This window comes from Nerophis ophidion, linkage group LG07 (genome assembly GCF_033978795.1).
Source record: "Nerophis ophidion isolate RoL-2023_Sa linkage group LG07, RoL_Noph_v1.0, whole genome shotgun sequence".
NCBI classification, from domain to species: domain Eukaryota; kingdom Metazoa; phylum Chordata; class Actinopteri; order Syngnathiformes; family Syngnathidae; genus Nerophis; species Nerophis ophidion.
The window spans coordinates 16,339,299-16,352,766 of record NC_084617.1 but is presented as its reverse complement, the minus strand read 5'-3'; the positions used below and the strand labels follow the sequence as shown (position 1 = coordinate 16,352,766).

Sequence of the window (13,468 nt, the reverse complement as noted above, 5' to 3'; positions counted from 1 at the left end):
ATAAATAAAGATTTTCACACATAGAAGTAATCATCAACTTAAAGTGCCCTCTTTGGGAATTGTAATAGAGATCCATCTGGATTCATGAACTTAATTCTAAACATTTCTTCACAAAAAAATAAATCTTTAACATCAATATTTATGGAACATGTCCACAAAAAATCTAGCTGTCAACACTGAATATTGCATTGTTGCATTTCTTTTCACAGTTTATGAACTTACATTCATATTTTGCTGAAGTATTATTCAATAAATATATTTAAAAAGGATTTTTGAATTGCTGCTATTTTTAGAATATTTAAAAAATAATCTCACCTACCCATTGGCATACCTTCAAGTACCCCCAGGGGTACGCGTACCCCCATTTGAGAACCACTGATATAGACTATATATCCATTCATGAAATACATCACATCCTCATTTTTAGGGTGTGGTGGCTTCAATTTAGCTGTGGCGCTGTTCTATGATCAGAAATCTATAGGGGAAATCGTATGCATACACATACACGTTTACAATTTATTAATATTGGTTTTCACGTATAAGACGCTCATTTGTAAGGTGTGTCTGCGTTTTTGTTTTTTTATCATGGCCTCGACTCCACGATCAGTTACATGTAGAGGAAACCCTGGTCTGAATACTCGCTACATGTAGCTAAGTTGGTAACACCGATCCCTCGTGCAATGTCTTCTTATTCTCTGGCGAGCAAGGTGTGTAGGTGTGTTCCTTGAAAAAGTGGAGTTATGATGCATACCGCCACGGTATCGACATGCTACATTTATAGAAGGTTCCATAATAATGTGTTTATGAGCGAGGGCTAACAGTTCAAACAATCAATCATAGTTTATTTGTATAGCCCTTAATCACACACAAGTGCCTCAAAGGTCTTCACTCCACAATGGCATCCCCTGATCTCAACCCACATTCGAGCAAGGACAAATTCCAAAATCTTGAGCTGGGAAAAAGAAGAAACCATAGGAAGGGGCAGCAGTTATGTTTGTGTGCGTTGTATAGCATTTGCTCTATTGTGGTAACCTGGCTTGGTCTTTTTATAAGCGTGTGTCGTCATGGTAACCTGAGAAGTGTTCAGAGACGAATGCCTCCCCTGCAGCACTTGATTATGCCCAACCTGGTCTAAGTAATAAAGAAGTGTTGAAGTGGCGCCATAGCTTCACTGTGACGACGCCCCTTGACACGTAACACTGTAAACGGCAAAAATTAAGGTCTTTTAACGGCGCTTCTTAGCGCCATGTGCCCGCATGAATAAGTACCCATAGTGTAGTGCAGTATTAATATGTGTCATTTTGTGTTTTCAGTTCCCCTGGCTTGGTCTCCTCTTCCTTTTGGCTCATCCACCTGCCTTAACTGACCTACCCAGACCCCCCCTTGCTCCAAGCCTACAGCCCACCACGCCTACCTCTCTCTCTTAAACAAAACCGCTAACAAAAACAAAACCCCCAAAGCCCGCTATGGCCGGACGAGGTGGACCCGCGCGGACCAACGGTGCCGCGGCGAGCAACAAGATCTGCCAGTTCAAGCTGGTGCTGCTAGGGGAGTCGGCAGTGGGCAAGTCCAGCTTGGTCCTGCGCTTCGTCAAAGGCCAGTTCCACGAGTACCAGGAGAGCACCATCGGAGGTGAGCTTTGACCACTTTGTCAAGCTGCTGGAGATGTGGCGACAGGATGCACTCACACTAAATGTTTGCCCTGTCAGCTCTGGGCTTAGTCAAAGATTACAAAGCTTTAAACTATGTGCTGTGGAAGTTAGTGCTTGGTTTCCTCTGTCATGTGACGAGAAGCTGAGTCAGCAGCGCCACTCGCCCCTTTTTCACTTGTAAGCTTTTTTCTTATCGTGTTATTTTAAATTGTTGCTCGGATCATGTTTTGATAATTCTCCCTGATTTGAAATATGCATACCTTTCTATGCCTTTTCACCTTTTAGCAGTATGCAAGTTGTATTTTAGCTCTTTAAAAGGTGACTTTTGGGAAGGCAGGGTTTGGTTAGCGGTCCAAAAGTCAGTTTTAGAGATCGACTTATTATCGGCGCTGATATTTGGCGTTTTGATGTATATCAGTATCAGCTTTTTTTCGAATGGATATTCAGCCTTTTTTTCTTTTTTTTTAACAACTAAAACAGAACTACAAAAAACACACATATGATACCAGTATTTAGCATTATAGTGAAGTAGATAGGAATAAACACTGCTCAAGCACCGGCCTACTTTCCCTGTGTGAGATTTAAGTTAAGTTAAAGTACCAATGATTGTCACACACTGGGTGTGGTGAAATTTGTCCTCTGCATTTGACCCATCCCCTTGCTCACCGCCTGGGAGGTGAGGTGAGGGGAGCAGTGAGCAGCAGCGTTGGCTGCGCCCAGGAATCATTTTGGTGATTAACCCCCGATTCCACCCCTTGAAGCTGAGTGCCAAGCGGAGAGGTAATGGGTCCCATTTTTATAGTCTTTGGTATGACTCAGCCGTGGTTTGAACTCACAACCTACCGATCTCAGGGCGGACACTCTAACCACTAGTCCACTGAGTAGGTAAGTAGAGATAGAGTAGAGTAGTAGTACTAGAGTAGTAGAGATAAGTTCCCTTTTTGCTGGAGCCCAATTATTTGTTTTATTCCTTTAAAAAAATCTAAAATTTATCTCATTGTCAATTCTCCCCAAATATTTTTTGATATCTTAGGGCATTTATTTGAGTTCTTTTGAGAAATCTTCTTTCACTGCGACGCTCATGCGGCCATGCCAAGCCATGCCATGCCATGCCATGCCCCTCCCTTTTCCTCTCCTCTGCAGTGATGCTCGCCTATAGTACAACTCCTCTGCTAATCTGTACTTGTGAAAACTTCTTTTTTTTTTTTTTTTTTTTTTTTTTTTGGGCCTGGAATGGCTTCACGGTGGCAGAGGGGTTAGTGCGTCTGCCTCACAATACGAAGGTCCTGCAGTCCTGGGTTCAAATCCAGGCTCGGGATCTTTCTGTGTGGAGTTTGCATGTTCTCCCCGTGAATGCGTGGGTTCCCTCCGGGTACTCCGGCTTCCTCCCACTTCCAAAGACATGCACCTGGGGATAGGTTGACTGGCAACACTAAATTGGCCCTAGTGTGTGAATGTGAGTGTGAATGTTGTCTGTCTATCTGTGTTGGCCCTGCAATGAGGTGGCGACTTGTCCAGGGTGTACCCCGCCTTCCGCCCGATTGTAGCTGAGATAGGCGCCAGCGCCCCCCGCGACCCCGAAAGGGAATAAGCGGTAGAAAATGGATGGATGGATGGAAATCCAGTGTGTCCTTCGTTTCTGGCGTCTTCCTGGTCCTGTCCTATTTGTTTTCGCTACTGCAGCGATCAAGTCGCTCGACAAGCCTACGCCCGCAACACTCGGTGCCTGGACTCATCAAAGTAGCGTGCAGGATTTCATGCTCCGTGATTCAATCAAATAACGTGACAGATATGAATGACAAACAAAAAATATTGTATAAGTAAAGTAGAGAAGGCAGCAGCTCACACATTCTCATACTTTCTGTAATACCAGGAAAGAAATGATGTGAACCAGCTAGAAAAATGTCTCAAGTATATAAGCTACGTGAAGGAGCCCAGAACTGTTTTTATTTAAATGTTGGCAATATTTCAACGTTCCTCACGAGGAATCTTTACAATTTATTCAATTCCTTAACTGCTATAAAAGTGAGTAGATGCCGAGTTATTGTGATGTAGAGAAATATTTTGTAATGCAAATGTCGATGTTCCTCTTAGACACACATAAAAAAAGTTTTTGTGAAATCTGTCAGGTTAAAACACTGATGACATCTATTAAACAAGACGAGAAGCAAGGAGTTAAACAGACATAATTAAATTTAGCTTAGACACCGTGCCCTTGTACAGTGTCTCAACATGCTCTGATGAAAGATTGTACGCCTCCTCTTTTATTTGGACTTTCCCTGATCACATGGCAACAGCTGTTTCTAAAGGGACTGGGGTCATAAACAACCATCGCCTTTGATTACAAACAGAAGAAAAAGAAAAGGTCATAAAAACAGCCGTTGCCCTCGGTCACAGACCAGTTCAAAGAAAAGGTGCCTTGAGGGGAGCGAGGGCCTGCTTCCTCTGATCTTTGTAGTTCTTGGGTCAAAACAAACTATTTCTGTGGATTACAATACATCAAAGAAACAACACCTTCATGTTGCTTCCCATTCTAAAGAATGAAGTTTTACAAGCCTTCTTCTTGGTAGGTTCAAAGACAGCTTTTGTTTTCTCGCCGGGAACTCATGGCAGCACAAAGTTTTGTGATAACTTAGATACAATTAATCTGACAAAATCCCCTGATGTTTTTACTGCTAAATTTAAAAACATTGTTTGTGCTTGGTGATGTTTCCTAAAAAAAATTTAAAAACAAATACCTTAAAGCCTGGTCAAGCTGTTTACTAACATATACTATTGATGTTTGAATACATTTAAATGCAAATGAATATCTTCTCCAAATATTGGTTATCAGCCTCCTTGACAGTGAATAATCGGTCTCGGCCCAAAAAAAACATATCAGTCAATCTCGAGTCAATATTCAGTTTATGCTTAATAACTTGAAAAACTTTCTCCCGTGCAGCGGCCTTCCTCACACAGACGGTATGTCTGGATGATACAACAGTCAAGTTTGAGATCTGGGACACAGCAGGCCAGGAGCGGTATCACAGCTTGGCGCCCATGTACTACAGAGGAGCGCAGGCAGCCATCGTGGTCTATGACATCACCAACACAGTGAGTGACGTTATTAGAACAACGGCCAAGACATTCCGAGTTTTTGTTTGAGATTTGTTAGTGTGCCGAACCTTGTCCTCCTTATTGTGGTTGATGATTACTCAATTCTTGCAGACCTTTGTGCTTTTATGTCTCTGAGTCATGCGGAGCACATAAAAATACTCACCAGATGATTTCAGTTTAAAGCCTTTTCACCCTTTTATCGTCTTCTCTAAAGGACACTTTCACACGTGCAAAGAATTGGGTGAAGGAGCTCCAGCGACAAGCCAGTCCAAACATTGTCATTGCTCTGGCTGGGAACAAAGCAGACCTGGCCAACAAGAGAGCTGTTGATTTCCAGGTGGAGAGAAAGAGAGATTTATTTTCTCGTTGTTTATTTAGCCGCCTCTCATGCACGTTTGTTGAAAGAAATCACTGAATGCTTTAATAAAGGTGCTGTGTGTTTGTATGCTCATCTTTTCATCAGGAGGCACAAGTGTATGCTGATGACAACAGTTTGCTCTTCATGGAGACGTCAGCCAAGACTGCTATGAATGTTAATGAGATTTTTATGGCAATAGGTAAGCACAAACGCACGCCTCATTTTGCTGATAAAAAAATCACCCACTGTCCAGTTTGTATTTATTTCCTTTGTTTGGGGTTTAATTTGACCAGATTTGATTATATATTTTTAAGTAATTTTATTTTACATTTTATCATTTAATTGTATTCTTACATGTTTACATTTTATAGCTTTATTCATTTTTGCTTTTTTTTTCACATTTTAAAATGTTATTTAACTTTTTGTAATTTAACTGCATTTAAATTATTGTATTTTTTTAATAATCCGTGTTTTTGCATTTTTATCTCTTTTTTTTAACAGTGTGTCTTGTAGAGATGCGCGGATAGGCAATTATATCACTCTCAACCGCATCACTAAAGTCGTCATCCACCCGCAATCCACCCGAACCAACATTTCATCAAAGTCACACCCGCCCGCCACCCGCCCGTTGTTATATATCTAATATAGACGATGCAAGGCATTAGTGAGGTTAGAAAGTGTAACTCCCTCCAAATAGCACAGACACAATGGCTTTCTTGAACTGATTTATTCAAAGGCTTCCTTTCCCTTCAAATTCACAGTGAAAACTGTAATAAATAAATCAGATTACAAACGTAAAAATAATAAAATGCACAGCATGTGGATCAAACATGTTACCAAGTAAAATACCAACAAATGACAAATACCTCGTTGGCCACACCCGGAAGTAGCTTCCTTACATCCGTCGACAGACCAAACGAGACACTTCATAATAAAAGTATGCCCACATACTGTTTCAAAGAGTGCTGCTCGTTTTTCGTACGTGTGTAACAACATTTAACTATTTACAAATGGTTGATTTCTATAGGCTAGTAAGGTAAAGTGTTGTACCTGACAAGTTTGGGCTACCTTGCTTCTGCAGCCTTCATCAGAGGTGTCACGTGATGTTAGCGTGACGTTGTCTGAGACATGATATATGGATTGTACCATCAAGTGTTGTCAGGTACAACACTTTACCTACTAGCCTATATAAATCAACCATTTATAAATACACGTCAGTAGGCCAAATGAACCTCTTCAACATAACATTTAACTATGTATAATGCAGCGGCTGGCTACGGGGTGTTAGCCAATGACTTTGGCTGGGGGGGCGGAGACCCCGGGAGAGATAGGGAAGTGACGTTATCGACAGGAAGTGAGAGTTTGCGTTGTCCCGGGAAAAGCGTTAGAGACATGCGACCTGTTGTGTGGTTGTATTATATCTTGTGCAATAAAGACAACACAAACGAAGAAGTTTTATGAGCCTACATTCCTGGGATTATTACAATATATATTTCCGAATTGGTTCAACCGCTACCCGCCCGAATCTATTTAAAATCTATTTTTTCGTCATGTCACCCGCCCGACCCGCGGACTCCGCGGTTGTGACCGCAAACCGCGCATCTCTAGTGTCTTGATATAATTAAAATGTACATATGTTAATTTAATTTACAGTGGAACCTCGATTTACCAACTTTTTTAATTGTTTCTTGACCAGAATTTGTTGATAGAAAAGTTTTTACAGTGAAGCAAATTATCTCCATTAGGAAAAAATGTAAATAGGAATAATGCATTCAAGCCTCGACAAAGGTCCATATTTTAGTTAAGTTTTGTACACTTTGAATGCAATATATAGTGTTATACAATACAGTGTACCAATCAGTTATAACAAGGAAGTGATAGATCAGCTAACAATCTAAAACAATGACAATTACAAGCTGAACTTTGCTGTATGTGCTGCTCTGCCAACACGCGCACACACAGTGGTCTGTTTGGCGCCCTCACAAACAATCAGAAATCACAAAAATCCTTTGACTAACAACCATATTGCGACAATAACACACATTTAAAAAAGTAAAATTCACTCTACATTGTCATTGGCAATTGAGCAGCTGACAGGAGGAGAGAAAGGGAGAGATTAGACGGGAGGGTGCACACTCTGAACAAGACGTAGTCTTCTCCGCCGCTGTAAAATAAGTCCACTTTTGGCATCTGGTCTCATCAAAATTAAAAGCTTGGTGTGGTACAAAGCCCGCTTCGTCAGTCTCAATACAAGCAAGAACAATATGGCTGCCAGTAGGGCAACAAAACTAATCACTAGAGTTTTATTGCCATTGTTTGAGAACAGGTTCACACACTAGGAATTTTAATTCACACAATCGTGCAACATAAATCACATAAAACACAGAATAGAATAACATGAGCTGTAACTGAGCTATCAGATCTTGTTATTGTTCATGTGTCTGATGGCTGAAGGGAAAAAACTGTTCAGGTGGCGACAGGTGTGGGTCTGGATGGACCGTAGTCTCCTGCCTGAGGGGAGAGGGTCAAATAGTTTGTGTCCAGGGTGAGAAGAGTCCGCTGTGATCCGACCCACACGCCTCCTGGTCCTGGAGGAGAACAGGTCCTGGAGGGGTGGGAGTTTGCAGCCAATCACCTTCTCAGCCGCACGTACCATGCGTTTGTTCACAAGCTGTGCCCCAATTTGGTGGCTGCATCCTCCCAAGGACCAAGCCCATGCGGTCAGGGAAGTGTGGGTCCTGAAAGAGTCCTTCAGCCGCAGCTGGAGCGATATGAATTGAGACGGTCTGGCCTTCACAACACTTTCTTGTTGTTACGTGTTCGTATCCTCCGGCTTGTAATCAGGTCCTCAAAGTGGAGAAAAGATGAAAAAAATAATACCTTACAAAATATTAAGTTATGAAGCAAAAGTTGTTATATATGTGTGTTGTCTGCGGATTTATCTCCTGCTCAGAAAAAAAACTTGTATTTTTAAACATAGTGAATTACCTTTTACTGTAACTAACCTAATTTATAACGCACTTGGGTCAACTTTGTAATTTTCAAAATTTGCTTTAAATATGAAGTAGATTTTAGTAATAAGAGGTTTTTAGGGTATCTACATGTTGTGTGTTATATTTTTGATTTATTATTTATGCATTAATTCAATTTTACTATCTGAAGGGACCATGATTCTCTTTATAAAGTAAGAAAAAACTATTTGAAAGTTATTCTTAACAGTTATGAAGTAGTTTGAAGAAACGTTATGTGATGATTGCTTTATTAGTTCGTAATAAATTGTAATATGTAACACAACTATCAGCTTTGCAAAGATGTAGTTGTACATGTTCCCTCAGAAACACGCTGGAGACAATCCAGATGAAGTTCCAAAAAGAAAGAAGTCTCTCTTTTTGAAATCCACAAAGTGTTACTCCGATGTTAAGTATATTAAGTATTAGTAGATATTAAGTGTTGACCCTGCGATGAGGTGGCGACTTGTCCAGGGTGTATCTCGCCTTCCGCCCGATTGTAGCTGAGATAGGCGCCAGCGACCCCAAAAGGGAATAAGCGGTAGAAAATGGAAGGATGGATAGATATTAAGTACAAGTAATACTAAGGAATAAGGAATAGAAATGTATTTTGTAAAAGCCCAGACTATTTGTTTTATTTAATTCTAAATAGTCCCATGACACTACAACATGGAAGTTGATCACTTTTTTTTTAACTCATTTTGTAAATGTTTTTACTTTGAACTGTACTTTTAAAAATTAAGTGATAATATTAGTGTTAGTTTGTTGCAATCAAGGCAGGAAATTATTCACAATAGCAGTAGTTTCAGAACTTTGTTAATTAATTTATAAAGGTAAAAACAAAAATGCTTTCACATACTTTCATATCCATTTCTTTTTGCTCTGTTGTCCTTTTTTATTGTCTTGAGAGTCCATTTCCTCCTTGATTGTCCTAAACAGAACAGCAGAGCAAGCGTAAACGCATGATCATATTAACAGTTATTCAAACACATAAAAGGAAATATTGTACAAAGTGTCTACATACAAACAACTAATGTGATTTAAAATGTACAAATATTTTTAAACTAAAAATCATTAGTCATACAGTATAAATTAGTAAGACATAATTAAACATTGGTCAAGCTTTTTAGTTGTAAAAATGTAAATAAAAATATGTAAAGTTTTACTTCCAAACATTGAAAAAAGCTCCGGGCACCAAGGCATCTGTAACTGCCGAATATGAGGCTCTTTCATGGGGTAAAGAAAGGAGTGAAGAGCACCGACGTCGCTCAATATTACAACAGTTTGTCATTTTTGTTTATCATTTATATTTTCTGCTGGATATACTCTTTATTTTAGGTTGCCTTTTTTTTTTTTTTTTTGCTGAAAAAGCGCTTTGACTACCTTGAAGTAGGGCTGGGCGACATAAACGATATATCACGGGTTTGTCTCTGTGTGATATAGAAAATGACTATATCGTAATGTTCAAGTATACGTTCTCACGCAGTTGCTTTTAGCTGCGAGCATTACATTACAGGCGTTTGTTACTCCTTCTCGTCTGTCCTTCTCACAGAGACGCAAAACAAGCCCGCCTTCTTACATACGTCACATACTGTCGCGCGTGTAGCGTAATACGCCCTCACCGAGCAGAGAGGTAGCAGCATGGCTAACGTTAGCTGAGGCAGGGCGTGGAAGCGGAGCGGTGCGAGTGACATTACAAGAGAGAGAAGATGCAAAACTGATCACAAATGGAGGAAGAACAATTAATGCCCAAAAAAACAGGAGGGGGCAATCACCTGGCGGTGGTTTGGCTTCAAGGGGGAAGATATTCAGCAGACAACAGCAATATGCAAAGTATGCAGCAGAAGTGTTACTTCAAAAGGTAGCAGCACTACTAATTTGTTCTTTCATTTAAAAAGTCACCCGCGAGAGAATGAAGAGTACCGTATTTTTCGGAGTATAAGTCGCACCTGCCGAAAATGCATAATAAAGAAGGAAAAAACATATATAAGTCGCACTGGAGTATAAGTCGCATTTTTTGGGGAATTTTTTTTATAAAACCCAACACCAAAAATAGACATTTGAAAGGCAATTTAAAATAAATAAAGAATAGTGAACAACAGGGTGAATAAGTGTACGTTATATGAGGCATAAATAACCAACTGAGAAGGTGCCTGGTATGTTAACGTAACATATTATGGTAAGAGTCATTCAAATAACTATAACATATAGAACATGCTATACGTTTACCAAACAATCTGTCACTCCTAATTGCTAAATCCCATGAAATATTATACGTCTAGTCTCTTACATGAATGAGATAAATAATATTATTTGATATTTTACGGTAATGTGTTAATAATTTCACACATAAGTCGCTCCTGAGTATAAGTCGCAACCCCGGCCAAACTATGAAGAAAACTGTGACTTATAGTCCGAAAAATACGGTATTTAATAAATACAGTTTTGGTAAATTGACTTAGTTGTGATTTCCCTCTCTGCATGAAAGTTTAAAATGAGCATATATTAATGCAGTATGAAGAAGAATGTTTGAATGTAGACACATAGAATCATCATACTGCTGTGATTACCGTATTTCCTTGAATTGCCGCAGAGCATATAGTATGCGCCTGCCTTGGTCAAACTCGCTTCGCAAAATAATTAGCGCATGCTTAGTATAACCGCCTGGTCAAACTTGTGATGTCACGGGCGACACTTCCCCTGTCATCATTTTCAAAATGGAGGAGGCTGATTTCAATACCGGTAATTTGAAATCGCATAAAGGGAAGAAGATTAAGAGCTATTCAGTAGGATTTAAGGTCCAAGCTTACATCACACTCAAATTTTTACTGCATACCTTTGGTAAGTGCCGGAGTGAGAAGAGGTTTTAAAATAATTAGTGCATGCTTACTTTTACCGCATGCCTTTGGTAAGCGCAGGACTGAGAAGAGCTTTTAAATTAATTAGCGCCCCGGCGGCAATTCAAGGAAATACGGTATATGCAGCGGGTGTTCATTCAAAGCTAGGGCAAAATATCGAGATATATATATCGCGATATGGCATAAAAATATTGAGACATTAATAAAAGCCAATATCGCCCCGTCCTACCTTGAAGGTAGAAAAGCGCTATACAAGTACAATCCATTCACCCTTAATTAATGCACTGCTAGTGTTTTTTTTAAATATTTTTCAGAGTTATGCTGCCGCGGTTTCATACCCGACTTCTTCTTTGTGTTTGTCCCAACCAGCCAAGAAGCTTCCTAAAAACGAGCCACAGGGAGGCGCGGGAGCCGGCAGGGGAGCCCGGAGCGGCGTGGACCTGCAGGCGGCGGCGCCGCAGGGCCGGAGCAGCCAATGCTGCGGGGGCGGCAACTAACCCCACAAGGAGTCAGCTGATCCAGTCAGTTACCAGCTTCGATCAACCGGACCAGATATTATTAGCCAGCTGTCAAAACAATGTTGGACCCCCGACGGCCCGGGCGGACCGACCACACCCCCTTCGAGCAACACATGGCGGAAATTACAAACTGTTTGGCCGACAAGATCATTGGCCCGTCGACTGGCCAGTGACTGCTGCCCAAGCAACAGACCAAGAAACCTAAAATCACTCAATCGTGTTTTAATCCCAGAAAAGCTCTCTATCGATGATGGACACTTGACGTCACCTTAGGGGAAGAAGCATCCCACTCGTGGTATTATTCTCCCCCAAAAAACAACACAAATCTGTCATTATCTTATGGCACTTATTAGCAAGGTTGCCATGCTCACTCTTTCTGTATTTGTGTAAAAAAAAAAAAAGTACAAGAAGGAATAAAAAAAATTAAAAAATAGGCCCCATCTTTTTTGCTCATCTGCGAGTCTTTCCATCGCGCTTCGACTGCCAGATGTCCTTCCTTGTTGTACTTTTGGAAAAGATGGAGCCGAGTCTTAGCTAGCAGACTTCCTTCTTGGTAGACCTGTAGCTGCATTATTGTCCTCACTACTCCTACTTCTGTTTGACAATGTATTATTTTAGACTTCATGACCATTCAGATATTTTATTAACATCGGCACCCATTCGTAGTTTGAGCATTGTTTTGCAAAATAACAAACAAGACTTGTTTTGTTGACCAAACTGTGTATTGAAAGCTGTAATATTTGTATGGATACTTTCTCAACTTGATAATCATCGCTCATTGTCACGAACAATATCTTCCCAATCTCAACTGTCGAAAATTCTATTTTGTGATGTTTTTCTTTTTTTTTTGTTTTCTGAAGATCTTTGGTATTAAATGCACTGGTTGTGTCTCATCTTTTTGTGAATCAAGAGATGTTCTTTTTCCTGAGGTGCTGGGCTCTAATGTTTTTGACATCTTAAAACTAGAACAATCTAGCATTAGTCAGGCTGTGAGGTGAAGTTGGGGTTGCACGTAGAGGAGGATGTTGGAGGAAAAAAAAAAAAAATCATTTTACCAATAAACCTGGAGAAGTTATATTATTTCTTGTGTTATGTTTGATTTCTTATTACCTCATGAAAATTTAAGTTAGACTTTCCTGCTATTAGAATTTATCGATTCTTCATTGTAGACTGGGGGGAATAATTGTTTTTTAAAAAAAGTCTCAATATGACAATATATAATACTCATATTTGGTATGATTCTACATTATCCAAAATATATTCTATATATCAGAAAAATCTACACCAAATATATTAAGAGTACTTCAGTTAATTCTAGTAATAACGTTAAATGTACACCACCCACAATGCATGACGCATGCTTGCCTAGTTAGGGGTGTAAATATTTTGAACGTGTCACCAAATTCATTGACTCTAAGGCAGTGGTTCTCAAACTTTTTTCACCAAGTACTACTTCAAAAAATACTCAGCTCTCCAAGTACCCATTTATCAATCAATCAATCAATCAATGTTTACTTATATAGCCCTAAATCACTAGTGTCTCAAAGGGCTGCACAAACCACCACGACATCCTCGGTAGGAAAACTCACACCCAGTGGGACATTGGTGACAATAATGACCCAGTGGGACGTCGGTGACAATGATGACTATGAGAACCTTAGAGAGGAGGAAAGCAATGGATGTCGAGCGGATCTAACATGATACTGAAAGTTCAATCCACAATTCCAGAGTCCAGTCCAAAGAGGATCCAAGACACAGCAGCGAGAGTCCCGTTCACAGCGGAGCCAGCAGGAAACCATCCCAAGCGTAGGCGGATCAGCAGCGCAGAGATGTCCCCAGCCGATACACAGGCGAGCAGTACATGACCACCGGATCGGACCGGACCCCCTCCACACGGGAGAGTGGGACATAGAAGAAAAAGAAAAGAAACGGCAGATCAACTGGTCTAAAAAGGGAGTCTATTTAAAGGCTAGAGTAT

General features: G+C 40.3%; 1 protein-coding gene across 1 annotated transcript in view; it reads left to right on the top strand.

Moving 5' to 3' along the window:
• rab5c (RAB5C, member RAS oncogene family) overlaps positions 1-12,570 on the top strand; it is a 36,237-nt gene extending 23,667 nt beyond the window's left edge. The window contains exons 2-6 of the mRNA XM_061905451.1: positions 1,314-1,632; positions 4,594-4,745; positions 4,963-5,085; positions 5,212-5,305; positions 11,342-12,570. Coding sequence (XP_061761435.1) covers positions 1,467-1,632; positions 4,594-4,745; positions 4,963-5,085; positions 5,212-5,305; positions 11,342-11,469 — 663 coding nt within the window. The 5' untranslated portion in view covers positions 1,314-1,466 and the 3' untranslated portion in view covers positions 11,470-12,570. The remainder of the gene's footprint in view (positions 1-1,313; positions 1,633-4,593; positions 4,746-4,962; positions 5,086-5,211; positions 5,306-11,341) is intronic.
• Positions 12,571-13,468: the final 898 nt, after the last annotated feature.